This window comes from Delphinus delphis, chromosome 6 (assembly GCF_949987515.2).
Source record: "Delphinus delphis chromosome 6, mDelDel1.2, whole genome shotgun sequence".
NCBI classification, from domain to species: domain Eukaryota; kingdom Metazoa; phylum Chordata; class Mammalia; order Artiodactyla; family Delphinidae; genus Delphinus; species Delphinus delphis.
Genome location: NC_082688.1, coordinates 36753080 through 36779455, shown reverse-complemented (window position 1 = coordinate 36779455; position 26376 = coordinate 36753080). Strand labels below are relative to the sequence as shown.

The 26376-nt window shown below is 53.0% G+C and overlaps 2 protein-coding genes across 7 annotated transcripts in view; one reads left to right on the top strand and one right to left on the bottom strand.

The window, feature by feature from the left end:
- Positions 1–21905, bottom strand: part of TLN1 (talin 1) — a 31856-nt gene extending 9951 nt beyond the window's left edge. The window contains exons 1-36 of one of the 3 annotated variants that reach the window (XM_060014536.1): positions 21808–21905; positions 15614–15781; positions 15273–15370; positions 14879–15008; positions 14625–14777; positions 14218–14360; positions 13981–14108; positions 13195–13255; positions 12441–12545; positions 11958–12113; positions 11093–11194; positions 10847–10923; positions 10457–10637; positions 10169–10282; positions 9959–10067; positions 9575–9783; positions 9312–9410; positions 8857–8907; positions 8137–8304; positions 7654–7948; positions 6926–7092; positions 5956–6084; positions 5677–5793; positions 5461–5574; positions 5121–5255; positions 4828–4956; positions 4550–4652; positions 4204–4412; positions 3740–3859; positions 3337–3534; positions 3006–3145; positions 2735–2828; positions 2543–2632; positions 2306–2428; positions 874–1017; positions 224–385 (exon numbers count right to left, since the gene is read on the bottom strand). In XM_060014536.1, coding sequence (XP_059870519.1) covers positions 224–385; positions 874–1017; positions 2306–2428; positions 2543–2632; positions 2735–2828; positions 3006–3145; positions 3337–3534; positions 3740–3859; positions 4204–4412; positions 4550–4652; positions 4828–4956; positions 5121–5255; positions 5461–5574; positions 5677–5793; positions 5956–6084; positions 6926–7092; positions 7654–7948; positions 8137–8304; positions 8857–8907; positions 9312–9410; positions 9575–9783; positions 9959–10067; positions 10169–10282; positions 10457–10637; positions 10847–10923; positions 11093–11194; positions 11958–12113; positions 12441–12545; positions 13195–13255; positions 13981–14108; positions 14218–14360; positions 14625–14777; positions 14879–15008; positions 15273–15370; positions 15614–15743 — 4683 coding nt within the window. In that variant the 5' untranslated portion in view covers positions 15744–15781; positions 21808–21905. Of the gene's footprint in view, positions 1–223; positions 386–873; positions 1018–2305; positions 2429–2542; positions 2633–2734; positions 2829–3005; positions 3146–3336; positions 3535–3739; positions 3860–4203; positions 4413–4549; positions 4653–4827; positions 4957–5120; positions 5256–5460; positions 5575–5676; positions 5794–5955; positions 6085–6925; positions 7093–7653; positions 7949–8136; positions 8305–8856; positions 8908–9311; positions 9411–9574; positions 9784–9958; positions 10068–10168; positions 10283–10456; positions 10638–10846; positions 10924–11092; positions 11195–11957; positions 12114–12440; positions 12546–13194; positions 13256–13980; positions 14109–14217; positions 14361–14624; positions 14778–14878; positions 15009–15272; positions 15371–15613; positions 15782–21765 lie in introns of all 3 variants that reach the window. The other 2 variants (XM_060014535.2, XM_060014537.2) reach the window with 2 other exon arrangements.
- A 27-nt stretch (positions 21906–21932) lies between these two features.
- On the top strand, positions 21933–26285 carry CREB3 (cAMP responsive element binding protein 3). 4 transcript variants are annotated; one of them, XM_060014546.1, is made up of 10 exons: positions 21933–22257; positions 22465–22602; positions 22708–22855; positions 22932–22999; positions 23108–23206; positions 24416–24522; positions 24633–24701; positions 25348–25432; positions 25530–25614; positions 25693–26285. In XM_060014546.1, the coding sequence occupies exons 2-10, from the start codon at positions 22465–22467 to the stop codon at positions 26007–26009; spliced, it is 1116 nt and encodes a 371-aa protein (XP_059870529.1). In that variant the 5' UTR covers positions 21933–22257; the 3' UTR covers positions 26010–26285. The 4 variants fall into 4 exon arrangements, with proteins under 4 accessions (XP_059870529.1, XP_059870527.1, XP_059870528.1 ...); XM_060014544.1 differs by having other exon boundaries at positions 21935–22253; XM_060014545.1 differs by lacking the exon at positions 21933–22257 and adding an exon at positions 22276–22369.
- The last annotated feature ends 91 nt before the right edge of the window (positions 26286–26376 follow it).

The following is a 26376-nucleotide window of genomic DNA, read 5'->3' as shown; positions in this document are numbered from 1 at the left end:
GGACTGGAGACAAAGGCGGTGCAGCCCAGGTCTCCCTCCTGAGCTTAAAGGGTGTGGGGAGAGGCTGGTGATGACCAGCCTGGATAGGAAAGGCCTTGGGCTCAGGCAGGTGGGATCTGGTAGAAAGCCTCAGGGAATGACAGGGGGTCAGGGAATGACAGGGGGTCAGGGGAGAGAAAACTGGATAGGTCAGGGAGAGGCTGAGAATTCAAACACCGGGAACCTTGATGGTCTTGACAAGATTGGCCGTGCTGTTGGCCACCTCCTTGGCCGATTGTACGAACTGGCGCTTGGCTGTAGGATTGGCAGTCCGGGCGGAAGCCAGGCGGCAACTGTTACACAGTGCAGACGTGTGTTTGGCCACAATGGTGGCTGCAGAGAGCACCTGAGGAGACAGAAACGTGGAAGAGCCACAGTGAGGGCAGGAGGGAAGTGTCCACTCCAGGGAGCAGCCCCTTTCGCTTGGGGGATGTATAGCAATACCCTTGGAAGTCTAATTAGGAAAGACAAAGTCACCTGAAAAGTCAAGATCTGGGAGAGAGAGATACCCAAAGATGAGCATGAGCAGGGTGCGGGGGAAAGAAAGATGAAAAGCCGACACACTGATGGAGAAATAATAACAGGCTCTGTAGGAGAGTGAGCTCAAACATCCATAAAGAGGTGGTGAACTTGGCAGTAAGTGAAGGAACAATGAGAAGCACGGCAGGAGAAGACAATGACCCAGAGATGCTGTGGGTAGGGGGGTCAGAGCTGGGGCCCCAACCTCTCCTTCCCCACATGTCCTGCATCTCCCTCTCCCCCTCACAGGGCTGGTCTGTCCTGGCTCAGCAGCCTTTCCCAGGCTTGTCCATGGTGCCTGTCCCTTTGAGTTACCTGGGCCTGGGTGCAGCCAGGCTCTCCCAAACTCTGACAGGCCATCTGAATTGCCTGGTTTGCTCGGGCAAACTGCGTGGGCTCCACCAGCCCTTGCTGTCCAGCTTGGCTATTGGGGTCAGAGACGCCAACCAGATATGCAGCCTGGGGAGAGAGAAGAGGTGGGGTGAGGAATAAGGAATATTCCTTAGGTGGGACTCGAATAGCGATAGTGGGGACAAAGGGGAGCAGGGCTAAGTTTAGTGGCCAGGGTTCTATGTGAGTGGAGGTATATTAGCTAGCTATAGTTACACTATAAGAGGGAAAAAAACCTCTCCTGTTTTGTTAAATTTGTTCAAACATTTCAGAAGATTAAAAAAGTAAAAAAAAAAAAAAAAAAGGAAAGACACAAAATAAGGTTTTTATTAAAATTCTATATGTATGTGTTTATATGCTGAGTCTTAAGGTGAAAAGTACTGCTTACTGTAAGTGGCAGTAAAAAAAAGTTTGAAAGCCCCATACACACACACACAAAACCCCTTTTAGAGATAGTTGTAAAACTATAGAGGGTGTTAGGCTAATTAACACTTACGATACCTCCAAGCTTCAGAGATTTGGAAAGGGGGAAGGGATGGGTATAATGGTTGCCAAAATCTGTTTTTGCTTGGAAGACCATCATAAGGTTTGATTCTTACTTCACCCAACACATGGTAGCTTTGCTTTTTCCTCTTCATGCTATTCCAGATATAAGTTAAACCATATACCGCAGGCCACCCAACAGAACAGGACACGGGGAGGTAGGGCGACTGAAGGAGCAGGATGATAGGCCTTCAGGGACACAGTCTGAGATGATGAGCTCTCAAGCCAGTTTGTTTTAAGGATTCATATACGAAAGCGGAATACTCTGAGCTAATAGGTCGTTTTACACTTCATAATGTAGAAAAAGGCAAAGTTAAGTGGTGACGCAAGTAACTGGAAATTTAGTCCCTGGTACTATTCTAATAAAGTAACAATTATGTGGGGACTTCCCAGGTGGTCCAGTGGTTAAGACTTCCACTGCAGGGAGCCCAGGTTCGATCCCTGGTCAGGGAACTAAGATCCCACATGCCTTGCAGCACACCCCCCTGCCCCGCCCCCCCAAGTAATAATTATGTGAAAATAATTTGCATATGCTAATCAGCATATACCAAGAAAACTGGGTCTGGAAACAGCCCAATGATTGGACAGTGTAACCATACCTCAAAGCACCAGGGCTCAGGGGTGACAGTGATCAGAACTGCTGGTGTTCTATGATTGCTGACAAATATCTCTACTTTAGGAGGGGGAAAGACCCCCGGTTTCCATACAGTTGGCTTTGCAAGCATAACTTTTTGAGTTTTCTGCATGTGTCAGGCTGCGAGGAGGTGGGGGAGGGGAAGCAGGGGCATTCCAGGGACCATCTCAGGAGCATAACCTGTGCAGCTGCCTCGGTGAAGCCGCAGAGGGCCTTGGAGGCTGTGGCAATGGCCTCCCCAAACTCTGGCAGGTTTCCGTTCTTGGCATTTTGGGAGATGCCAGTCATGGCCTCACCCAGTACCTGAGGAACACAGTGTGTCAAGAGAGTCAGAGCCTGTCCTCAGAGGGACAGAGCAGCCCCCGGTTAGTTCCATCTTCCTGTCCTCTGCCCTCCTGGGTTCCTGGGTGCACTTACCTTTGAGTTTTCCATGACACTGTCCAGGCAGCCAAAGTAGGACATGTCATTGATGGGCTGGACTGGGTTCTCTAGGAGTTCCCGGACCGTCTGTAGAGGGGGAGGGTGAAGTGAGATCCAAGACACCCCCCTCACCCTCCAACCAAGAACCCTTTCCTCAACCTCAACCCCATTTAGCCTGACAGGGCCCACCTCCAACTCCCGCAGGGCATTGTCACACTCTTTCTGCCCGGGCGCCTGCTGGGTGCACATGGTGATGAGCTGGTTGATGCTGTCAGTCACTGCCCTGGGAGGAAGTCAAGTGAATGAGCGCAAAGGTCATCATTTCTGCATCCTGTACGTGTAGGAAGTCTAGCCATTTCTCTTTTGCCTGGAACAACTCCTAAGCCAGGGACTTCTCATGAGATGTCCCCTCCCCAGTCTCTTCAACATTCTAGGGCTGGGCTTCCCAGCTCCCACGTACCGGGCAGCTGCAGCCAGCTGACTCTTGAGGTTGGGGGCTGCAGGGTCTGTGGACAGGGCTTTGGCGGCCAGGAGAAGTTTGCTTGAAGACATGGAGATGCCCTTCAAGTTGGACACAACCTGGGCGCGGTCCTCCTGGCTCTGTTGAAGGAAACAAGGTCAACACATTGTCCAGTCCTTTCTTATCTGTCTCTAAAAGGAATCTTCTGTCCCAGACACTCAAGTACTGCTAGAGACTGGGGAGGGGAGTGAGCCAGGAGCAGGTGAGGACTCTGTGGTCGCAGAGATGCCTCTGATCTAACCCTCGAACAGGACCCAGTGCCTCTTCGTACCGGAGCCTGGCCTGCCATCTCCACACCAGCTTCCAGGAAGGTGCTGAAGTCCTGTCCGAATCGACCTGAGGCTCGAGCCAGGTCCTGAGGGGTTCCCCGAGAGGCCTGCACCAGTTCTGTGGCTGCCTGATTTAGCCCAGCAGCGGCTTCATTCAGGCGGCTCTGAGCTTCTTGAAAAGTCCCGGTGCTGGGGGGAAGCTGCAGGGTCAGAGACAAAGTCAGGTGCAAGAATGGGAAATGACGTGAGGGAGAGTCTGGTAGAGGAGCGCTGAGAGGTGGGCACAGAGCCTGGGGGCAATGAAAGGGGATACATCTGGGGAGTCAGGGTCAAGGAGAGGTCCAGAGGTAGAAGCTTGGAGTCCTTCATCCTCCCTGTGTTCCCCCCACACCCCTGTCCTCCTACCGAGTCACTCAGGAGTCGCTTGCTGGCATCTCCCACTGCTCTCAGGGCATTGTCCACATCTCGCTGACCAGGCAGGCAGCTGACACAGCGGTTCAGGGCCTGGGTCACTGCTTTGGCCACCTGAGGTGGGAAAGGAGACAGGGGTTGCCAAAATGGAAACAACTGGGAGATCCCCTCCTCCACCCATGGGAGACTCTGAAAGTGAAAGCAGAAAAGGGGTGTTTTAGCTGAATAGGCCAGGGTATCACGTTAGGGTATCAAGCGATGGTGACCAAACTTCCCCAAATGTGGCTTTCAGCTAGGCCCCTGCCTCAGTCTAGCTAAGACACTTCTACTAAGACTGAGAAGGAAGGGCGGAATCCAGAGAGGAGCTGCGGTGTCGATGAGACTCTTCCCCCGTCAGGGTGGGCCTTCTGATGGGATCTGGGGGAGAGGCAGGGAGCGGCCCTGTCCCAATACCTGACCTGCGCAAGCCGCTGCTGGCTCTCAGGGTCCCCTGGATGGCCAGCTGCCTTCTTCGCCTCCTCGATGAGGCTGCTGGCCTTATCCAGTACATCACTGGCTGTGTCAAGCACAATGGCTTGCACCGCAGGATCTGATGTCAGGGCAGCTACGCCCCTGGCGGCTTGGGCCAGTGACCGCAGCCCACCTGCCACATCCCGAGCTGCGATACCTGGGGAAACAAGGAGAGAGGAAGGAGGGGAAAAGGCACCGTCACTGCCAGGCCCTGATGCCGGTGGCTTCCTCCGTACAGCTCCCATTCCCCCATCCTCCTCACTACATGCCCCATTCCCAGCCCTGTCCACGTACCTGCGTAATTCTCATTGCCCTGGGCAACCTCCCCCAGCAGCTGGGCGATGGCGGAGCTCACTGCTTTGGTGCTGTTGCCCAGGTCCTGGGCACACTTCTCCATCTAGGGATGAAGGAGGAGACTCGGGATCAGGTGCAGGAGGAACTGGGAAGAGGGAACCTGAGCAGCTATTCAGGGACAGCTGGCAGTTTGAGTGAAGGTTCTGGGCAGCTCTGGGGCACGGGTGAGAAGGAAGACCTCAGGGTTTGAGAAAGAATGAGGTCTTTCGAATACCTACCGTCTCCCCAGGTAAGGGCTTAAGCTTGCCATCTCGAGCCGCTGCCTTCACTTCCTGCAGATCTCTCTCTAGATTCTGAACCACACTCAGAGCAGAATCCATCTCCAAAGGCCCACATGCTTCCTGAGCCTACAAAGATATGGGGGGCGGGGGGAGGTTGAGGTGTAGGAGGTACACTGTGTCTCATTCACGCCTCAGGTTACACAATTACCCATTTTAGGATATTCTGAACAGATTCTCCATCATCCTAGGACTCCCCCCTCATCTTCCAAAAAGGTAGCCAGCTCCTATACCTTCTGGGCAGCGGTGCGGAGTTCAGCCAGCGCGGTGCCAAGGTTTTTAGCACACTGACTCAGCTGCATGGCCGATGCCTGGTCCTGAACTGTTGGCACTGAGGCCTTCGCGGCTGCCACCATCTTCCCACCTGGCTGTTGGGGAACAGGTAGGCAGATGAAGTGTACCATACGCCCTCTGGGCTTGGGTACAGGGACTGATGACGGTCAGGATGTGGTGAGCACTGGGGCTCAGTACTGGGAGAGAGGCTATTGGCAGAGATTTAAACTGATTAAATCTAAAGGTCTCATAGAAGAGTGGGAGGGGTCTGGTCTGAGTGGTGAGCGGAAGATGCCTTGCCTGCAGGAAGCTCTGGCTGGCAGCAATGAGGGCTAGCTGCGCACTGGGACTGTCAGGCTGGGCTTGGCTCCCTCGGACGCCCTGCACCAGCAGTGGAATCTGCTCTGCCACAGCCTGTAGGTGAAAATGTCATCAGGGCCACCTCTCCGCAGGCTGGGGGAAAGTCCCCCATCTTCCATGCCTCCTCCCGCCCCCACGCGCTTCCTGGCGTCTCACCTTGCAGCTCTGCATCAGCTGTGGCTGGGGGCCGGCAGAGGCCTTGGGGGTGGAGGCTGCATGTTGGGCCGCAGCGATGGTCTGTGTAGCTGAGGCTGCAGCCTGCTTGGCTGCGTGCTTTAAGGACAGAATAGTGAGGACGAGGCCCAGACATTCCTATACCCTGTCCCTGGCTTACCCTGCCCGTGCTATCCCCCAAGGAAACATCAGCGTCCCCGCACATCCCTCCCAGTTTCATTCCTCCTAGAGCACCTACACTGGCTTGGTTCCCGGCCTCACCTCCAGGCGCTGCACCAGCTTCTTCTTGATGGCATTCTGTGCAGCTGCGTTGGTCGCCATGCGGAGACCCTCAGCTGCCTCCCGCAGTCGCTGCTGCTGCTCCTCACTGTCAGGGTGGGCGGCTGCTCCCTGAGAGGTGGTGAGGGGACAGTTACCACCCTGCGTCCCTGTGGACCCTAAATAAGCTCTTCCCTGACCCCTCCAAACTCAGAGGTATTTTCCGGAAGTTATTTCTAACTACCCCCACTGAAAGGTAATCATAGTTGAGACGAGCTACCTCAGGCAGGCAAAAGGGGAGCCTACAGGGCTCTGGCTTCCGTCTGGGATGCTGAAATCCCTTTCTTGGGTAGAACTGTTTCTGCTTCCCCTCTCTGGGGAAGCAGCCGTATTTCTTCCCCCCTCCCCACAAAACACCACTAGCAAATGGGGGTGAGCAGGGCTCTCTGGGACAAGGATGCGGTTTAGAGCAGGGATCTCAGGGATACCAAAGCAGGGGCCCTGGTTACTCCTGCAGCCTGAAGAGCCCCAGAGCCCAGGGAGCCTGGGAATCTACTGGCTTCTTCCTGACAGTCCGCTGCACCCTTGTGTCCCTGTGTCCCACCGCCTTGTCTTTCTCTGTGCTGCTAGCAGCGGATCCCCTGGGACTGAATGCCCGCGTGCATTCACAGGAGACCAGGAAGCAGACAGGTGGTGGCAGCAAAGTAGGGCAAAGTTGGAACCGCAGGCCTTGGTCTTAGAGGAAGAAAAAGGGTACAGTTTCCTATCAGTCAGCAAGGACTCTGGGAGTCACACTGGCTGGAAGCCTGGCGCCATCCACTCACCGCCTAGGGGTGCATTTATTTCCTCAGTGCTCCTGTATTTGTTCTCTTGTATCTTCTGCTTTTCACCTCCCATAAGTGAGGGTGACTATCTGGACCCTTCTACCTCCCTACAGGGCCCAGTCTGGGGGTGTGCACAGAAGGCTCTCTACCTTGGCAGCCTCCACCATCTTGGCTGTGGCATCGGCCAGGATCTTAGCGGCGCTTAAGAGCTTGCGGGAATTCTCCAGATCACTCTCCCCCTCGGCATCAGCCTTGATGGCATTGACCAAGTCAGAGGTGGCTTGGGCTAGGATGCGGGCCTGTCGCACCATCTCACCTGAGAGCGTAGGCACAGTCAGCGAGGGGAGCCAGAGACACTGAGAGGGTGTTGGGGGTGGAGGAAAGTGGTGCAGGCAAGGTGGGTAGGGCTTTTAGGGACAGTAAGGAGACACAGAAGTTCTTGAAGTGATTTCCCTGGAGTTACTGTTTCCTGGGTTTAGGATCTTGGAAAGGAACAGATTTCCTGGTGCGTTCTGATGGGAGGAGGGGCCGGGGGCAGTCTCCAAGGGGTATTCTCCGTAAGTAGTCTTGAGAGGATGAGACTCTTTGTGAAGGATTTTGGGGGTTAGGGAGTAGAATGGGGATGGCTATCTCTTAATAATATCATTTTCCATCTATTTTTGTGTACACTTTGGTATGTTCTTTAAATACACCAAGGAAGGCAGAGTGGATATCACATTCCTGCTTTACAGATGGGGAACTGGAGATTTCAGAGATTAAACACCCAGCCCACTGTGCTGAGTGCTTGGTGGGGGGGTGATGGGTCTGCAAGGGAATTTCCAGTGGACTCGGGGAACCTCACTGGGATTCTCTGTCTTCCCAGGGGGGCTGTCCTTACCAGCATCACCCATGGAGCTGAAGATGTTCTCGGTGACAGTGAGGATGGTGTCAGTGGCCTGGTCATAGCGGCCAGCAGGCCCAGCCCCTGTGGCGTGGGCCCTCACGTGCTGCAGCAGCTCATTCAGGGCCTGGGTGACAGCTGTAGCCGCTGCTCCTACTCCCCGCAATAGCTGCCCATCCTCTGTGGCAGCCTGGGAGGCGGACACACAGCCCTCCACGGCTTTGGCCACTAGTCGTCCGGCCTCCACCAGCTGCTCTTGGCAGACAGGGGAGCTGATAGTAGGAGCCACCACCTGTGGGCAAAGTGAGTGTCAGAGATGTAGGCGAGGGAAAGGAGTCGTGAGGTAGGGGTGTCTGTGGTGTTCACAATAGTTATTAGGTTGGGTAGTGAGGCCTTGGGGGCCAAAGATAAAATGAGAGGCTCTTGTGTGTGTGGTAGCATCACTCCTAGGCACAGGCTGCAGCAACCTTTGGGGCTCACCTTGGTACAGGCCACCAGCTGGGAGGTGGACAGGGCACACTGTGTTGCTGCAGCAATAACCTGGGTCTGAAGCCCTGAGTCCTCTGTTCGCTGGGCCACACTCTTGGCCTTGAGGACCAAGGCAGCTGCAGCACTTGCCACGGCCTTGGCTAGCTGCATGAGCACCTCCTGTGAGAAAACAGCAGTCAGCATGGCCTGAGATCCAGCTTGGGATCCACGGACCCTTCTCAGAGGCATAAGCTGTTTCATTAGTCCCACCGACTCCAATCACAGAACAGTGTGCGCAGAAGCAACCAGAACCTACCCCAAGCCCCTGCCTCGAGCACCAAGTGGGACAGAACCCCCACCAAGGAACAAACCCACACCGAGAGAAACAGTGTCTACACCAAAGGGAGAAACGCATGAGGCGGATACACTCGGACGGCAATGGGGAGGGAGGGTGGGCAGCGCTGTTACAATGGGATGGAGGGAGGGGTCCCTCCCACCCCCAGCGTCTTTTCTCCATTTCTTCTCAATCTTGGTTGGAAGCAGTCACCCTGGAGTCTTGGGAACAAGTCCCTGTACTACCCTTCGGACCCCATTTTCTCAAGTCCTGCCTGGGCCGTGCCTCCCCAGCTCCCGTCATGTTCTGCTCCCCCAGGAGGCCAGGGGAGGGGGCAGAGCGAGTGTATGCGGCTCAGAGAGGACAAAGCTGGGAAGGCCCAGGCCAGAGGCCGTTACCGTGGGGGGATCGGGGGGAGATGGCACCCCAGCCCCTCTGGGCGCACAGATCTGCATGGGAAATCCAGGATGACAAGTCAGCTGAGGAGACGGGCATGGGGCGGGAAGGGGGAGCGAGAGGAACAGCGTCCTCTGGGTGTGTGGTCCACAGGACTGGAAGCGGGGGTTCAAGACGCCCTCAAGTTGGGGTGAGGGCTACATACGGGAAAGATGACAGGCAGCCAAAAACGTATCACCAATAAGGGCCAAGGGTGAACTAACAGGTTAAGTTTGGATTCAGGGGTTCTGAATTCTTATCCCCAAAAAAGGGACTGGGGGTTCCCAGTGTCATCCCTGGAAACAGAGGTTCAGGTTGGCTCTGAGGGGTCAATTTACAGTAGCAGGACAGCAGCTGGATTCAGGATCAGAGGTTACCTCCTAGAAGCTGGGGTCTGGGGGTTGGGTAAGTCACCAACCTGGAAGTGGGGGTCAGTATCACTTTCCCCAATTTGCTGCAACAGCTCCCCACTGGCCTGGCCCACGTTCCCAGCTGCTTGCAGCAGGTTCTGACGGGGCTGTGGAGAGTGAACACCGGTCAGAAGCTGCCTAATCCCTGCCCACATGTCCACGGGTCCTACACGCCCATGGGTCTCACCCTTCCATCCCGCAACATGGACCGCCCCCTTCTCCTTGGGCTCAAACCCTCCCCTCTCCCTAGTGCCAACCCCTGGCCCCTGACCTCGGCACTGGCCGGCTGGGCACTGCGCAGCAGTTCTGACACCGCCCCCGCCAGGCCCTTCGCTGCCTGCAGCAGGGGCCGGCCGCTGCCACCTTCGTCCTCCAGCAGGGCAGCCAGCAGCTTCACGCCGCGGGACATCTCCGTCAGGTTGGAGGAGATTGTGGTGACTGCACAGCCCACTGCGGTGTAGTCTGTCTCGGCAGGGTCCCCTGGGGGGAGAAGGAAGAAGAGGAGGCCAGTCACAGGCAGTTAGTCACACACACGTCCTGAGAGAGACGTACACACGAAGTCCCTTCCGTGAGTCAAGGTGCAGTCACACTCACGCTTGCACATGCTCGCCCTCCCCTCCGCCACCGCACACAGAGGGCTGGGCATCCGGCCTACCTGCTGTCAGGTTCACCACGGAGGCAGTACCGGCTGTGATGGCGTCTACCTGGGAGTGGATTTCATGCTTTGATTCATCCATCTTGTTCTTACGCCAGGCCTTCGAGGCCTGAGAGGTAAGAGGAACAAACCTCAGGACCTGCTCTGCTGCAGTTAACCCCAACCCTGCTCCTTGGAGTCCCAGCTTCAGCACCTCCGTCCCATACTCACAGCATCCTGGCCCAGAGGGGGCAGAGTGTCAAAGTCATCCAGAGTGGCCTGGGCAGCCTGCACAGCTTGCATGCTGGAGTTGATGGTTCCAGTGAGTGCCTGCTGGGCTGACGTCTATGAGTCAAAGAGAGAAGTAACAGGGAACATTTAGAGGAGAGAGAAGGCAAAAGAGAGCCTGAGGCCGAGAAGGAGACAAATAAGGACACGGGAAAGACTGCCGAACTCCTGGCTAGGCCCAGCCAAGGGAGGCTAGGCCCGGAATCATGGCGGCAGTGGGGGCACTCTTACCAAAGGAGGCATGTGTCCTCGGTGCATCTGGCCACTGGTAATCTGCTGCTGGGCAGGTGGCATGCTGCCCACCTGGAAATTTTCAGGACCAGAGGCTCCGGAGCGCATGATGGCTGGCAGGGCCACGGAGCCATGCTCCACCTTCCCCACCCGGTTACACTGCTGCTGAAGGACTGTTGACCTAGAGAGGGGACGTACGGGGAGCACTCCGAGGACCTCCTCCTCTCATCCCTTCCCACCCCGCTCTACAGCCTCCGCACGTCCTGTGGTCTGGGCGGTGCGTGAGGTCTCACCACAGCCTGCGGCTGGTTAGAGGCATCTTAAGGACTCCCCACCTCCCACAGTCCTTGGGGGTCCTGCCTTGCCTTCCCTGCCCAGTTCCCCTCGTACTTCTTGGGGGACACTGAGTCCTCCAGCATAGTAGACTCCTCGTCTCCTTCCAGTCCAAAGTGATCCTTGCTTTTTTTCTGTAGGGAGAAAAAAAGAACAAGAGTTAAAGAAGAGGGAAGTGGGAAAGGCAGCCTTTTCATTCCGCAGTCAGCCATCTTCCGGAACTTGGGTTCCCCTTTCTAAAGGACCGGCTTGGGGACAAGGTAAGGGAGGAGAAGGAGAAGGTCGGGGTCAGGCAGTGCTCACCTTCTTAAGGATGATATCGATGTAGCCAGCAATGAGCTGTGCGATCTGCTCCCCCTCGGTTGTCTGCACCGAGTAGTAGCCATCTTGGTAGTCCCCGAAATCCTAGGGGGACAAGGTGGGGACTCAGTGGGAAAGCCTGAATCCACCCAGGATGGGAAAGGGTGGGGCGGGAGCCCAAGGTTGAGCTGATGAGGGGCGCTTCCCCGCCCCGTGCCAAGAGCCTCTAGGACAACAGCCTTTCTTTAATCTCCTATTTCTTTATTCTCCTTGGAGGGAAATATTTTATTTCCGAGGAGTGCTCTTTATGCTACAGTTTCAAATGCGTGGCATTTAGGAAATCCCTCTTCTCTCACCCTGAATTGGGAGGACACATTTATCATTTATCATTAAATGACCATAGTTAAGGATTAGTACTAGTACCCAAAATGGAAAAACCACCTTTACTAATTTCCCTTCTCAGTGGGGCACTTCCTCAAGGTGGGATCAGTTTTCAATTCATAATGCCAAAACATAAAGCTAGAGGAGGAAACTACTGTAAATAGCTGTTGCTGAAAGAGGGGAGGCTTATTTTTCTTTCTGTCACCTTTTTCTTCCCTCTTCCCAAGTTTCCTGTGATCTCAGCTTGCTGGTTACAGTTTTGTTCCGTTGATTTAAAAAAAAATGTTTCATTTAAGCTTTCCTCATTCTCCAGGAGAGTTTCCCCTCTATTCTAATCTCCACGTTCCTGCAATAGTTCCAAAGTTTTCCTCTTTTCTGGAGTTGCATTCAGTGCACCTACCCCTGAGCAGGGGTGCGGGGGAGACCTCTGTGGCTGCCCCTTCTCTGAAAACTCCAAAGCCCTTTCTCCCCCGAGACCCCAGCTCACCAGGGTGAAGCTCTTGGGAGAGGCAGCCCAGCGTTTGATGTTGGTGAGGTTCCACTCCTGGATCACCTCTTTGGTCTTCTCGTCCACTCGCATCACACACTCCTTAGTGATGCCCAGAAGCCTGGGCACCAACTTGTTTTTTCCTTTCATCTTTTCCTGTAGGGCAGAGGTTGTCATTGGTGTTATTGGTCAGGGGATGAGATCCAGACCACAGTGGGGTGCCGAGGTGGGCAGGGGTGAACCAGGGTGTCTATGGATGGACCTGGGACAAGGCTATGTTAGGATAAAGGGAAAGGGAAGGAAAATGCAGGGTAAGGAGGGAAGTGATGGTGGAGAACTGACAAAGGGGCAAGTTTTCACACGGAAGAGAATGAGATTCTTGGGGAACAACGGGAAATGTGACTGGGGGCAGGGTTAGAGGCTCAGAGAGGAAAGGGTAAGAGTGGAAGTAAGGGCGGGCAGAGAGAAGTATCTGTAACCCACCTTGACCAGGAAGAAGGAGACGCCGTACGTCTTGAGGGAACGGGCTAGCTTCACATAGCGTACCTTGGCCTCGATCTCACTCATCTGTCCACAGTTCTTGTGTGCCTTCGAGTATGAAATGGGGAAACATTTAGCAAAATGTGGGGAGGATGATATCGCAGATGAGGAGTTAAGTTGGGATGTGAACTATGATGGGAGAGCATGATGGGAACAGAGGAAAAGTTAGGGGGATGCAGACTATAAAAAATGAGAAGGTGAGGGGATGGGGCTGATAAAGGATATGCAGAAGCAATTATTCAAGAAGCGAGGGATACAGTTAAGGAACTTGCAGACATTCTGTAGACGTGAATGGATGGTTAGGAAGTAGAAGGTCAAATACAAGGCCTTTTGGGCTGAGGATTCAAAGAGTGGGGATAACACCTTCCGTCTGTACGAAGATATATACTCTTCACAGTAATTTAGGCATACTACCTCGTTTGATTCCCCTATCAATCCTACTCAGGGAAGATAGTTATCCCATGTTAGAGGAAAAGAAAACAAGATTACTGAACTGAGTTCCACAGCAGATGCAGTGTGCAGGTGGAGACCAGAAGCCCAGGTCTTCTGCTTTCTCGGTGCAGGAGGGGTGGGAGAACAGCTTGGAGGGTGGAAGCAAGGTAGGGGTGATAAGGAGGGGGCGGGGGTCCATTTAGTCAGTAGGATTAAGCAGCAAAGCTCCCGGGTCATCCCAAACACTTTCCCCATCCCCATTCACCTGGAAGATCTTACGCTCTCCCTTCTGCTTCACATACTCCTTGGGCAGGAAGTCCTTCAGGCTACACCAGAAAAGGGAGGGTCAGCATGTAGTGGACAGCATCAGGGCTATGTGGGCCATGGACTGTGGGCCTAGGGTTGTAAGGAGATGTCTAGGAGAGTATTATCTTTGGGGAGAAAGAAGACTCAAGGGACTAGAGTCTGGATTGTCCCTGAAATCGAGATGACTTCGTACTAACTCTTGAATACAGCCTGTGTCCCTCCTTACAGGGAAAGAGACTAAGGGAACTTGAGTCGGAGGCTCATTCCTTCAGGAAAAGAGGGTCGAGAGCACAATTTTAGGGGACCAAGGGCAGAAGGAGCTCACGAGAAGGATCACCATGCTTGTAGGAAGCTGAGAAAGCCACACCAAACTGTAGATATTCTGAGAAACACCAGTGGATGAGACCTGTGAGACTTTGGAAATCTGATGTTCCCTGTGACGAAAATGTACTTTCCCTCTGGCTATTGCAGTACAATTCTTCAGAGCATCTCAGGAAAGTTACATGCTCACTTCAGAGGTAGGGGGCAGGGGCAGGGATTCTGGACTACATTTATATTCCACATGAGGCCAGGGAGGAGACAAATGGACGATGGACGCTGAAAAGGTACCCACATGGGTCAGACCCTGGGACCTGAGAAGAGGAAACAGGGGAGAAGGACTGGGATGGAGACAGGCCCGTTGTGCTGGGGCCACAGTGGCAGGGAGTCCTGGGCCCTGCCAGGGTATGGGATGAGGGTCACTCACTCGAGGAAACCAGCCTTGTGCTTCTGCTCATTGTGGGGCCCAAACTGGATCTGGCATTGGAAGCCAGCGAACTCACAGGCCTTGTCGAAGGAGACAGGGTGGGAGCCATTCAGGATGTCATCTCGTGCCTGCAGAGCACAGCGAAAGGAGGCGAATGTTGTCTGGGGTACAGAGATACCCCCACTGCGCTTCTGCCTCTCTCCCTACCACCCCATGCCAGGCAAGTCCTTTCCCTACCTGCACATAGAGAAGGTTCAGCTGGACAGGGTCCCGGGAGTCCACATTCTGGTCTGAGTAGAAGAACTTCCTCCGGAGCAGAAGCGTCTCGTGCTCCTCCACTCCCTGTTCCCTCAGCGTCCGGCCATGGTCCAGCCAGTTCACTGGGACACAGAGGGTCCCCTCAATGTCTAGCCCCTAGAGCCCCTATGCCATCTAATCTCTGGCTTTTTGTTTGTTTCTTCATTTCCTACCCTCTCTCACTAATATGTTAAGTTCCGTGAGTGTAGGACTTTGTTTTACTACAGATGCATCCCCAGTGTTTAAACAGTGCCTTGCAAAAGCAAGTATTCAGTAAATAACACAGAAACGGCTGCCCCTGCCACCCTGCTTGTTTCGAATGCCCTCTTCTGTCCCTTTCTGCTTACGCTCGTCATCTGTGTGCAATTTCTGCTTTAGTTTCTCCATCTTCTTTTCATCTCGCAGCAGCGTCTTGTCCTTTCGTAAGGTCCCTGTCACCTCCTCCTTCTTCTCTTCCATGAGCTCTCGAACCAGTGAATATTCATCATGGTTGGTGATGCCTGGGGGAGGGGGTGGGTTGGCAGCATCCCAGGCACTGCAGCCAGGTCTTCCGGCAGAGCTGGGGCCTCCCCCTGCACCTCCGGCCCCACTAGCCCCTTACCAATGCGGGCACAGATGGTCATGAGCATGTCAGTGACGGTCTTAGAGTCGTCCACCATGACAGTCTTCACAGTGCCATCCAGCATACGGATCTTCAAGGGCCTCTGTTTCTTCCTGTACTCCATGGTGTCCTATTGGGGCAGGAATAGGAGGCAGGGGCCCACTTTAAGCTAAAGGTATTACTTCCTTTTCAGGCAGCCAGAGGCGGAAGGAAAGTAGATTACTAAAAGGAAGACTATGGTGGCTCGCTCGAAAGCAGGGTATTATGACTGCCTGTAATAGAAAGAAGGCATGGGGGAGGTCAGAGACAACAGATGCGGGTGCTGAAAATAGGAAGTGGAAGGAGGGAAGTGATGGAAGAGGATATTGGTGGTCCTTGATGAAGTCATACTCACCCCATTTCGGAGCATGTAGTAATCCAAAGCTTTCCCGGCCTCCAGCCATATACCCTTTTTGGGGTCATCGTCTGACAGAAATAGCCCAAAGTCGCTGGCTAAAAGAGAGGATGGATCACCTCAGACTTATAAGGACCCCAATGTGGCTGAATGGCTGCACCACTGCCCCTTATTATTTTCTCAGTGATCTGGGGCCTAAAGGGGAGGGAGGGAACCAAGGAGCACAGACCTGAGAGATGAAAAGCCTTGGGGGACAAGAAAGTCATCCCCCAAGGCCAAGAGCCTGGGAATGAGAAGGGACCGAGGACTCCCGCCCCAGCCATCTGGGTCGTCAGACTCACGAGGGCCAGACAGGGCCTCTGGGATCCGCTCACGGATGATGCGACAGGCGTCATACACCATGGTAGACGGCTCGAACTGCATCGTCTTTACCACATTCCCAATGCTGATCTTCAGCGAAAGTGCAACCATGGTGGCGGCTTCTCCTCTCCAGCCTGGCTATACCTGACCTGTGGCATCAGGGCATTAGAATACACCCTTGTTGGAGGAGAGGAGGCCCCCCAGATGGAGGCCCAGGAAAGGGAGTCACCAAAGCAGATAGCGGTGAAGTTGGTTTTGTTTTATTTAATAATTTTAAAGAATGAAAGATGAGTTGCATCAGATGGGTGCCTAAGGTGTCTAAGACATCTGAAGGAGAGGCTGATCTGCAAGGTACAAAAGCAGGTCTGAAACGCAGTGTTACCCGAGGACACTGCCCCGCCCCCAGCACTGGAATCTGTGCCTCCCTTTTTTCTTCCAAGTGTTTGTCTCTCACCCTTGTCCCTGCTCACCTCCTTTCCCAGCCCCGCCTCTGCCCTGTTTTCATCCTTCCTGGTTCAGTCTTCTTCCCTCTTTGTCTCTTACTATACCCTGCTGGCTTCTTCCTGTCTGGAATTTTCAGAGCTCTGCCCTGACTCATCATATGATCTTCCCTCTCACAGCTTTAGCCTCCTCCTCTGCAGAATGAAGACGTTATATTAGATAATCCCCAAGGGCTCTTGAGACCTGCAAACACTGTCTCTAGCTAGTTCGGCAGGGAGGCCAAACACTTGCTGTTCAATCCATCCAGGCCCACTTGTCTCAGCTTTCCTCTAACCTGACATGCTGGGGGCCTCCCAGAGGAGCTTGGCCCATGTTTGGTTTCCCAGCAGTCAAGCTAGAATCATGATTTTCTAACCCAAAGGGATCTCAGAAGTGATCTAATCAACTCTTTAATTTTGCTGAAGGGGAATCAGACCGTGTGTGTGTGTGTGTGTGTGTGTGTGTGTGTGTGTGTGTGTGTGTGTGTGTGTGTGTGTCTGTCTGTGTGTGTGTGTGTGTGTCTGTCTGTGTGTGTGTGTTTCAAAGCAGGTCAGAGAAAGAGCCCAGTCCTTCTAACTCAGTCCTTGCTCCTTCTAAGTCACCAAGTTACTACTCAGTTCTCACGGTAACTCCTCCTATGCTCTCTCATCTTCAGTTAGTCCTTCTGAAACTCTGCCCTCCATCTCAGCTGCCTCTCCTGACAGTATTTTCATTGCGGCCGGGGACACCAGTCTCACCGAGCCCTCCCGGCACCACCTCTCAGTGGAGGCGGCAGGCAGTGCAGAGTGTACCAGACCACACGTCTGCCTAGCAGCTGATGATGTGACCCAGCTCCGCACAGAGATTGGTGCCTCTTACCTAAGAGAGTGAGCAAATCTAGGCTGCCCATTGCCCTCTCTACAAACTGCTAGCCCCAAAGGGGAGAAAGCAAACTAGACAGAAGGCTGGAAGCAGAGGTGGGGGTGTTAGGAAACAGCAGCTGAGGATCAGGGAACTTGGCAAGGGGTATGTTTTTGGAGGGTGAAGAGATTAGGAGGGATTGAAAATCTAGGTAGAAACAGGAGGCAGGAGGCAGATGTGGGAAAGGTCTGGACCAGGGATATGATAGACAATTTCTAGCCTTATAAATAGTACAGAGTCTCAAAAAAGCAACAGCCACAGCTCGTCCTCTATCGTTACTCCCAAGAGCGGACTCTCCCAGTCTCCCCACTACTAGGTTTCTACTCCCCTCCCCATTCCTGGAGCACCTCTCCCCATAGCTGGACAGACCTGGCTGTTGGGTCGCTGGAAGGTCTGCGAAGCTGAGGGCACACTGAAAAGACCTTAGACCCTAAGCTGAAATTGCATGTCTCCCCCCATTTCCTCCGGACATATGGACACCCCCTTCTTCCTCAAGCACGGAAACCTCTGGTGAGACCCCGATAAGGGAGTTGAGTCATGGCTACCCTCACTTTCAGGCTGGTCCTCAGTGGACATCCACATGGCTACAAGAGGGTGAGGGAAGAAAGGGAACTGAGCGAGTTGGGGGCGATGATAACACAGAACCAGGCCCCTGGAAGTATGGGGAGAAGCTATCCAATTCTTGTTCCGGCCTGAGAACTTTGCTCCCCTTTCTATCATGTTTTATGGAACAGCAACAATGCCCCCCCCCCCGTGTCCCCCTCCCAGAGAACTCCTCCTCCCTCAAGACATTCCTGAGATACATTCCAGAGGAGTTGGGCAATTGTGTGTGGGGGGGAATAGAGGACAGGAGGTCAAATCCCAGCAAGGAATGGAATGTAAATGTACTGGGGGTAAGGAATTTGGGGTACATAGAGAATACAGTCAGAGCAGGTACCCACAAAGGGAGCTGCAGAAAGACAGGGAGTTACAGAGAGGGACAAAGGGAGAGAGAAAGCTGAAGACAGAGTCAGAATGTAAGAGGGCTGGGGGAGTAACACTCAGTCTGTTACCAAATTTGGCCTCTGAGTCTGTAACCACTGAGAGGGAGGGGAGGGTTGTGGGTGAGACTGACATATCCGGCCTCAGGCTGCTGGAGGCTCATTTAGGGCTGGACTGGGCAGCTGAAGGGCTGGACCTGACTTCCCCCAGCACGACCCTTCCCCACCTACATCCAGATCCATGCATATTCATTCTCCCTAGATGTACCCCAGCCTATGCAGAGAGCTCTTTCCCACAAAGCTACTTACACAGTCTCTACCTACACATTATCTCAAACACACAGCCCTACACAGATCCATCACAACCACGTCATCTTCCCATGGACTCTACCCCACGCACACAGCTGGGACGTACAAATACACCTCTATCGGCAAGCACACAGCACTCGGCCCCAACACCTCTCCTCTCATTATACAGACATTCTCCTTCCATCCATCCAGTGAGCATTTTCGAGGGCGTGTTATGGGAAGGCCTTGGGCCAAACTCTCAGTGGCGGGTAAGCCCTAGCCTCTGCCCTCAATGGGCTCCTGGTCAGCAGAGTGGATGAGCTACATACAAAGTTACAGAAGGCAGGATGTGGTAAGAACCAGGTGGTATGTGCTCACGGGAGAGATCCCTTTAGGTCAGGGAAGGGGGACTAAAATGTCTTCACGAAAAGTGTCATTTGAAGTTAGGATTTAAAAAAATAAAGATAATAAAAAATAACAATGATCTATCTTTTATTGACTATATGTCAATTTCTTTGTGTACATAATTTCATTTAATCCTTACAGCAACCCTGCAAGGTAGGTGTCGGTATTTCCATTGTTACAGATTAGGAAACTGAGGCTCAAAGAAGTTAAGCACTTGTTCAAGTGTTTAACTTGAACAAGTCACACAGCTAATAAGTCACACAAACGAATAAGTTGTGAAGCCAGGATCCAAACCCAGGTCTCTGACTCCGAAGCCCAAGCTCTCTCCACTATTCCAGCCAGCCGGAGATGAGTCAGGGGTGGCATTCCAGGCAGAGAGAATAGCATAAGCAAAGGTGGAGAAGCAGAAAATCACGGAGGGGCATTCAGGGAAGTGAGGAGGCAGGCTGGTTGAAGCACAGCGTACCTGCAAGTGAGCAGTGATGGGGAAGTCAAGGTTAGGGTGGAAAGGCAGGGGAGAACTCGGCAGGAGTATGTGGAATTTCACCTACCGGAGGGCAACAGGAGGCAAAGGGAGGCTTTGATCAGAGAAGGGGCATAATCAGAACTAAACTTTACGAAAATAACTCTGGCATCTACCTTGGAGATTGGTTGTAAAGACACTGCATTAGCACAAGTGGGAGGTAATGAAGCCAGAGTTAGAATGGTGGAGAGGAGGACATCACTCATTACAAATTTTAAGAGGTAGAACTGACAGGAGCTGATGACAATCTGTCCTCAGGAACCAAGGCCCAAAGTCAGGCTGGGGTCCCATTGCTTCGTGTCATCAGTAGGCACTCAGAGTGGCTGGGAGAGCTTGAGTTTAGGCAAGGAACTGGGAAAGGGGGAATGAAAGGAGCAGATGGAGCTGAGAATGTGAAGATGAGGCTGCAGTTAGGGGATGTGGTTAGCAGCCAGGTAGGGGCAGAAGGGATGGGGTTAGTGACTCTATCAGGCTGGAAATGGGGAAGACAAAGTGTAAAGAAAGACTGGGAAGATAACAGTAGGAAAAATAGTCTATAGTTAGTCACTGGATCAGGCTGGGGGAAGAGGAAGAATATGTGGATGGTGGCTAAGACAGGGAATGATGGAGTGAGGTCAGAGGCCAAGTCAGGCTGCAAGAGGTTGAGAAGAGATGTGGTAAGTGGCTAAATTAGGCTACATTAGTGGGATGGGGGGGAGAGTGAAGGGACGTTGGCAGTGTCTAAGTAAAGATGGAGTTGAGGGGAATGGGATGCAGCCAGTGGCCGGGTCAGGCTGGGTAGGGGATAGTGTGGTCAGTGGCAGGGTCAGGCTGGGAGTGAAATGGGGGTGTGGTCAGTGGCCTGGCTGGGCGTGGGATCAGCAAGATCCAGTTTCCTCTTTGGGTCTCATTTCCTCTTTTCTCTTGGGGCAGTGGGGGAAGGGGATCTATAACTAGACCAAGAAATTAAGGAGGCTTAGAATCAGGGAATGGCACATAGCAGGGACCGTAAAGACCTGGCAGTAGTGTTGGACTGGTGGTGGGGTATTCAGCAGATGACCTGGAGGTATGCACTTGAATGAGTGGGTGAAAATGGTGGGAGAGTGCTTTAAAATGATGGGAAAGCTCAGATTTGCACGAGAGAAGGATGTGCGGATTCAGGGGTGGGAAGGGAGGCAGAATTGACACTGAGAACGGATGGTAAGGTGAACAACACGGGAGCATTAAAGGCAAGGGAAGTATTCTGTAAGTGGGTAGGCCTGAAGGGTGTGAAATGCAGGGCCAGGGAGGAGAGTTGGAGGGGAAGGTTTAATATCCAGGGAATGAGGGAAGACGGAGGCAGTAGGGCTGAACTTTCAGAGGATTAAGCCATCCCCTTCTCCCATGGGAGCAGTTTCCTTGGTCTGCTTCCTCCTTAATCACCATCCCGTCTCCCCTAGGCAGTCCCCCACTTGTTACTAAGCCTTGTACACCTCCTGAGTCTCTAACCCTTTCCCACCTCCTATCTTTTAAACAGCATGGTCCAGGAACCCCTGCCCCTCAACTGTGGTGGTCACAGCAAGAGCCCTAGGCTTAGACAGTAGAATGAAGCTGGAATCCCAGATGCTTGCAATTCTAGCTGAAGCCCAGAACCCTTGCCTGAAATTAGTTTGTCATTTCTCTGGGCCAAAGAAGCCCCTGTGACTACAGAGGCATAAGAGCCCTCCCCGCAAAACAAGGGCATCTACTTACCGCCAATCTCTTAAATTTACCTGCCCGAGGTCAACCACCCTGACCTCAACTACAACACCGAGAACTGCCCGAGATTCCTAACATTAACCCTGACCCTAATTTGTCTCCTGATTCCCAGTACTGGCTTTGACACTCATCTCTTTCTTAGCACACACCTGAATCCAATCCCTGATCCCTAATTTTGATCTAATTTTTACCTTTAGCACCAAATCCCGACCTTAACCCTAAATCTTGACCCCTAAACCTAAAGCTCATTTGTCACTTGATTCCTGATTCACCCCTTCCGTTTATCCCTAATACTGACTATGCCAACCTTCTCTAATCCCTAAAACTGGACTTCTAACCTAGTTCCTGTTGGTGACCCCTAACCTGACCCTGAACTCTAACTTTGACTTATGTTGGCCATCCTAGAAAACAAAATAATGCTCTTAATCCAAACTTCACCTACACAAAACACACCTGACTCACACTAATAAATCTAAATTTTAACCCCGGTTTTATAACTCCAAAAGCTAACCTTAACTCCTAAACCCAACTCCACCTAATCCGCAACTCACCCAATGTGTTCCTACTCACCCGCTATCAACTAACCTCAAAGCCGATCCCCGCCCTGCGCCACACTGCCATCCACTCCTCGCCCTCCCCCAAACTCATCTGCTCCCAGGAAGGGCCTGGCTCCTGAAAAACGGCCTATTTAACTCCGAGCACGGAGATACACTGGACGCTGATCTCTCCAACAGGACCCGAAACAGACGCAGAAGAGTCAGCGGCCCCGCCCGCCCACCCGCCTCCCGGACCTGGCCTCGCAGCCCCACCCTGAAGCCCCAGCTCGCCCGGTCCTCCCTACCTGCGCTGCCCGGCTCTGTGCCCCGCCCGCTGGTCCGCTAACCCTCTCGTTCTCCGGGTGGCTCTCAGGCTCCGGCCTCGCCCTCTCTTCGACACTCTCTCGGCCACTTCCGTCCCGGGAACGTCCCCCACCCGCGGGCGGCGCCCTGGGCCCGCGCTCTATGGTCGCGGGGGCTGCAGGAAGCTGCTCTGGCTCCAGCTCTCGATGCTCGGGAGCCCGCCGACTACCGGCAGCCCCTCCCCGGCAGGAAGCGAGGGTGCGGCGCAGCCAGAGAAGGCGCCCGAACTGCGCCGGAGTTCCCTTTTAGGCTCTAATCCTTCCTTCTTCTAGCCCGGGGAGAAGGCGGGGTCGGTTCCCCAGAATGCCCGCCCCCAGGGAGTGAGGGGGCGGCAGGCACGTACCCTCTATTTGCATAGCGCCCGGGACGTGGCGCGCACCGACGCCGCTTCCGCGTCGGGGGGAACTCCAAGTCCCGGAATGCCTCTCGGGTAGGTGCGTCACTTGTGTTGTGTTGGAAGTTGCGGGGAATCGAGTCTGGGAGGCGGGTCCGTTTTCAGAGACCCTGCTAGCAGCTAAGAGGAAAACCCCGCTGAGGAGCCTATAGGTGGGGTCGACTGACGGTCCGGGTCGCGCGTAGGGTTGGGGATTGGGGCCGGGTGGAGGGGTGAACTCCTGCGTTTCTGCACATCCTTTCCGTAGATGTCTCATATGGAGCTGGCGTTGGACCCGGGTGACCATGACCTGCTGGGCTTTTTGCTAGAGGAAAGCGGAGGTTTGGTGGCGGCGCCCGATGAGGCCTTGGAGGCTCCGCTGGGTTGGGAGCTGCCACTTTTTGAGGTGGGTAGGGGTCTGAGTCGGGGAGGCCCGGGGCCGGTTGTGGGGTGTGTCCCTGAGGCAGTGGGAGGTGATAGGTTAAAGCCTGTTAATCTGAACCCTATGCAGGCTCTGAGCAATTGGGACGTAGAGGATTTCCTGAGCTGCCTGCCGAGTCCCCCAGCATCGTTGACCGTTTTCAGCAATTCTAACCCCTGTCTTGTCCACCATGATCACACCTATTCTCTCTCACGGGAGCATGTCTCCATAGATCTAGGTAAGTCTGTAATAAGTGAAGTTTTGGGGGAGGAGAGGACTCACGGGCCTGGCTATTCATACTTTCCCTTTTTCAGATACTGAGAGATATGGAGAAGAGGGGGCTCAGATGACTCCATTGCATGTGGAGGAGCCGGCAGAGCAGGTACTTGACTTGAATTACAGGAGGATTATTCCCCGCATTGCACGGGTTGGGGCAGGATTCCCCATTCGTTTCTGACATCCCTTTGCAACTCTGCTGCCCACCTCTCAGGAACCCCAGGAGATTGCTAGGCTAATACTGACTGAGGAGGAGAAGAGGCTCTTGGAGAAGGAGGGGCTTACCCTGCCTGGGACGCTTCCTCTTACTAAGGTAAGACTCCCATTGGAGGAGGGTTGTGAGTCCCAAGTAGGCCAGTTCTGTTAATTTTATATCAGTAACTTGAAAAAGAACTGAGGTGAGAGATTAGCACATTTGTTGTTACTAGGAAGCTGGAGCATGTAGTTAGTGTGCTGGGTGCAAGGGCAGATGGTGGTTTTGCAGGGCTTGTACAAAGTTTGGTGTGCTTTTTAAGTAAAAATTCAGAATTATCAGGGTAATATTAGTAAAGGGATTTGGAAAGTACTGTGCAAGCATGGGTCCCTGACACTTATATTTCACTGGTTTAGCACTAATCTACCTATAGCTGAATAGTAGAATTAAGTATTAAGGTTCATCAAGGCTGGATTGAGTAGTATAACAAGAATAAGTGTAAAATCCCGATTTTCAAGCAGTGAGTGGTGGCTTCACATGCACAGCATTGTGATACTGTGATGAAATCAATGTTCATTAACAGAAAGGTTAAAAGAATTTTAAGTTCTTAAAAGTACAAGTTGAGGGAATTCCTTGGCAGTCCAGTGGTTAGGACTCTGTGCTTTCACTGCTGAGGGCCAGGGTTCAATCCCTGGTCAGGGAACTAAGATTCCACAAGCTGTGAAAAAAGAAAAGTACAGGTTGAGTCAACAGTGTGATATGGCTACTAACAAAGTGAATGGAGTTTGGAAGCTGTATCGTTGGATACCAGTAAACTAACAGTGTTGCTGCTAGAAGGGCAGTAACCATCTTGCTCTCCTTTTTACTGGCCAGAAAGCATCTTAGTGTCCAGTTTTGAGCCCCGATCTTTTACAGATATTAAGAGGATGCAGTCCATCCTGCGAAGAGTAGATAAGATGATGAGTTGTTTTTTGCCGAGTTTTTTTTAAACTCTGAATAAATGTCAAGTGCTTTTAAATAGCTAAAGACCTTTGTTCTATTACAGCCCCAGAGATCAGGTGCTAGGTAAGTCTAATAGGTAGAAATAATAGAGGCAGATGTTGGCTCACAATAAGGAAGTTTTTTTTTAGTTAATAAAATTGTTACAGTGGCTTGGCTTGTGAGGGCATTAACAACTGGTCCTCAGAGGCACTCAGACAGAAGCAGAGTGCCTGTTGGTCAGGGAAGCTGTAGAAGGAATTTCCACATTGGGAAGATCGAACTCAGTTGCCTTCAAACTCTTTGGTCTAATGTTCCTCGGATGATACCCCTTTTCCTGTCTTCTCTCAGATGGAGGAACAAGTTCTGAAACGAGTGCGGAGGAAGATTCGAAACAAAAAGTCTGCTCAAGAGAGCCGCAGAAAGAAGAAGGTGTATGTGGGGCGTTTAGAGAGCAGGTATAAAAGGGAGCGGAACTCGGGGGTGGAGAGAACAGAGGTAATTGGAAGTGTTAGGTTTTTTAAGGGTGGATACAGGCCATGCCCCCACATCCCTGTTATTCCTCCAGGGTTCTGAAATACACAGCCCAGAATCTGGAGCTACAGAACAAAGTACAGCTCCTGGAGGAGGAGAATCTGTAAGCAACTCTTCGACATCAGTCCTTTCTCATCCCTCCCATTTAATACTGTCTCAGTCTTTCTCTTGCTCCACACTTGATTTCTAATTAGGCAGCTCCCACGTGTAAGGTCTGGTGCTTGGCCTTTAGTGGGTCTCTGATTCTAAGAAGCTCATAGTAGCAGGGAATAAATTTGCAAGTAACTGTGGATAAGTATCAAGAAGGAGAAAGGAGGGAATAAGAAAGACCTCATGTGGCGGATGGCATTTGATAGTAGATAGGATTCTGGGGTGGAGGTGTGGGGAGCATTCTAGGCAGAGAGAACACAGCATAGTCCAGTCTGGCTGGAACCCTAACACGGGTGAGTTGGGCTGGAAGGTAGAGAACGTATAATCCCTAGTGAGGATTGTGTGCAGAGCCGATCAGGCAGTGTAGAACCACTGAAGGGGTTTGCAGAAGGAGTTTAAATCAGGGCAGAGACGTGTGTGTTTGTTTTAGTGAGGTCAGGCATTTTGTTCACAGAGAGGAAGAGATCACTTGCAAAAATAGGTCCAAAAGTAAGAGAGGATCCAGTGCACAGGTGGAGGGGATGAACTTAACAGGAGGGTTTTGTTGTATGTCAGGGTGCCAGGCCAGGGCCTGCTGTCTGTCCCCTCTCTTCCTCTAGGTCCCTTTTGGATCAGTTGAGGAGACTCCAGGCCATGATGATTCAGACAGCAAACAAAGCCAGCAGCGGCAGCACCTGTGTCTTGGTGAGGATGGTGATGGAAGGAGAGATTCTCTTCTCAGGTGGCACGGATAGGGGTGCAATGCAAAGCCCTTCTTCATCTCGTTTCTCCTGCGCTCTAGGTCCTGCTGTTCTCTTTCTGTCTCCTTTTCGTACCTGTGATGTACTCGTCGGACACAAGGGGGAGTCTGCCAGCTGAGCGTGGAGGTGAGATCCTTGAGGATACCATTAAGGAAGGGGTAGGGGAGAAGCCCAGCCTGCCCTGAAGGGCATTTGTCTCCTCAGTGTTGTCCCGCCAGCTTCGTGCCCTCCCCGGCGAGGACCCTCCCCAGCTGGAGCTGCCTGCCCTGCAGTCAGAGGTACCAAAAGACAGCTTGGACCATGAGCTCCAGGCTCCTAGCAATTCTTGCTGCCTCTTCTATCACATGCCTCAAGCTCCTAGCACAGAGCCTCCCCTGAAGTTAACACTGCCTGACAGTTTCTCAGCGTCCTCCTGCCCAGGTCCCATCTCTCCCCTGCATGCAAATCTCACAAGTGAGGGAGGATGGCTCTCTACCCACAGCTCCACGTCTGTTATCTTGCCGGGCAGATATTCAGGCTAGGTGTGAGGATGTGGGGGCCTCAGTCATGGTCTGCAGCCCCCAGTCTGTGTTCAGAGGAAAAGGGACGGGAGGGGGCTCGCCTCAGGTCCTGGTGCCCTGTCAGGAAGCCTGAGGACTCAAACACACCACACTTACTGGCTTTCTGGGTCTTTTATTTGTACCCATGTATGTCTGTCACCCCATGAATGGGCCTGGGGGAATCAACTGACCTCCTTGAACACTTCATGCAGTGAGGGGATGGGGTGAAGAAAGAAATAAATAAGTGATTCTGACGCATGGGTCACCCTCAACCCCTCTTTACTGGCGCGGTTGGGTGGGGAGAAGGGAGGGCATGATTGTCCTGGTGGCTCAGGGCTGCAGGAGAGTG

Coding starts and splice junctions, on each gene's coding strand:
- CREB3 (XM_060014546.1), top strand. CDS start 22,465: ATGTCTCATATGGAGCTGGCGTTGGACCCGGGTGACCATGACCTGCTG. Junction 22,856..22,931: donor GCATGTCTCCATAGATCTAG/GTAAGTCTGTAA, acceptor TCCCTTTTTCAG/ATACTGAGAGATATGGAGAA. Junction 24,702..25,347: donor CTCCTGGAGGAGGAGAATCT/GTAAGCAACTCT, acceptor CTCTTCCTCTAG/GTCCCTTTTGGATCAGTTGA.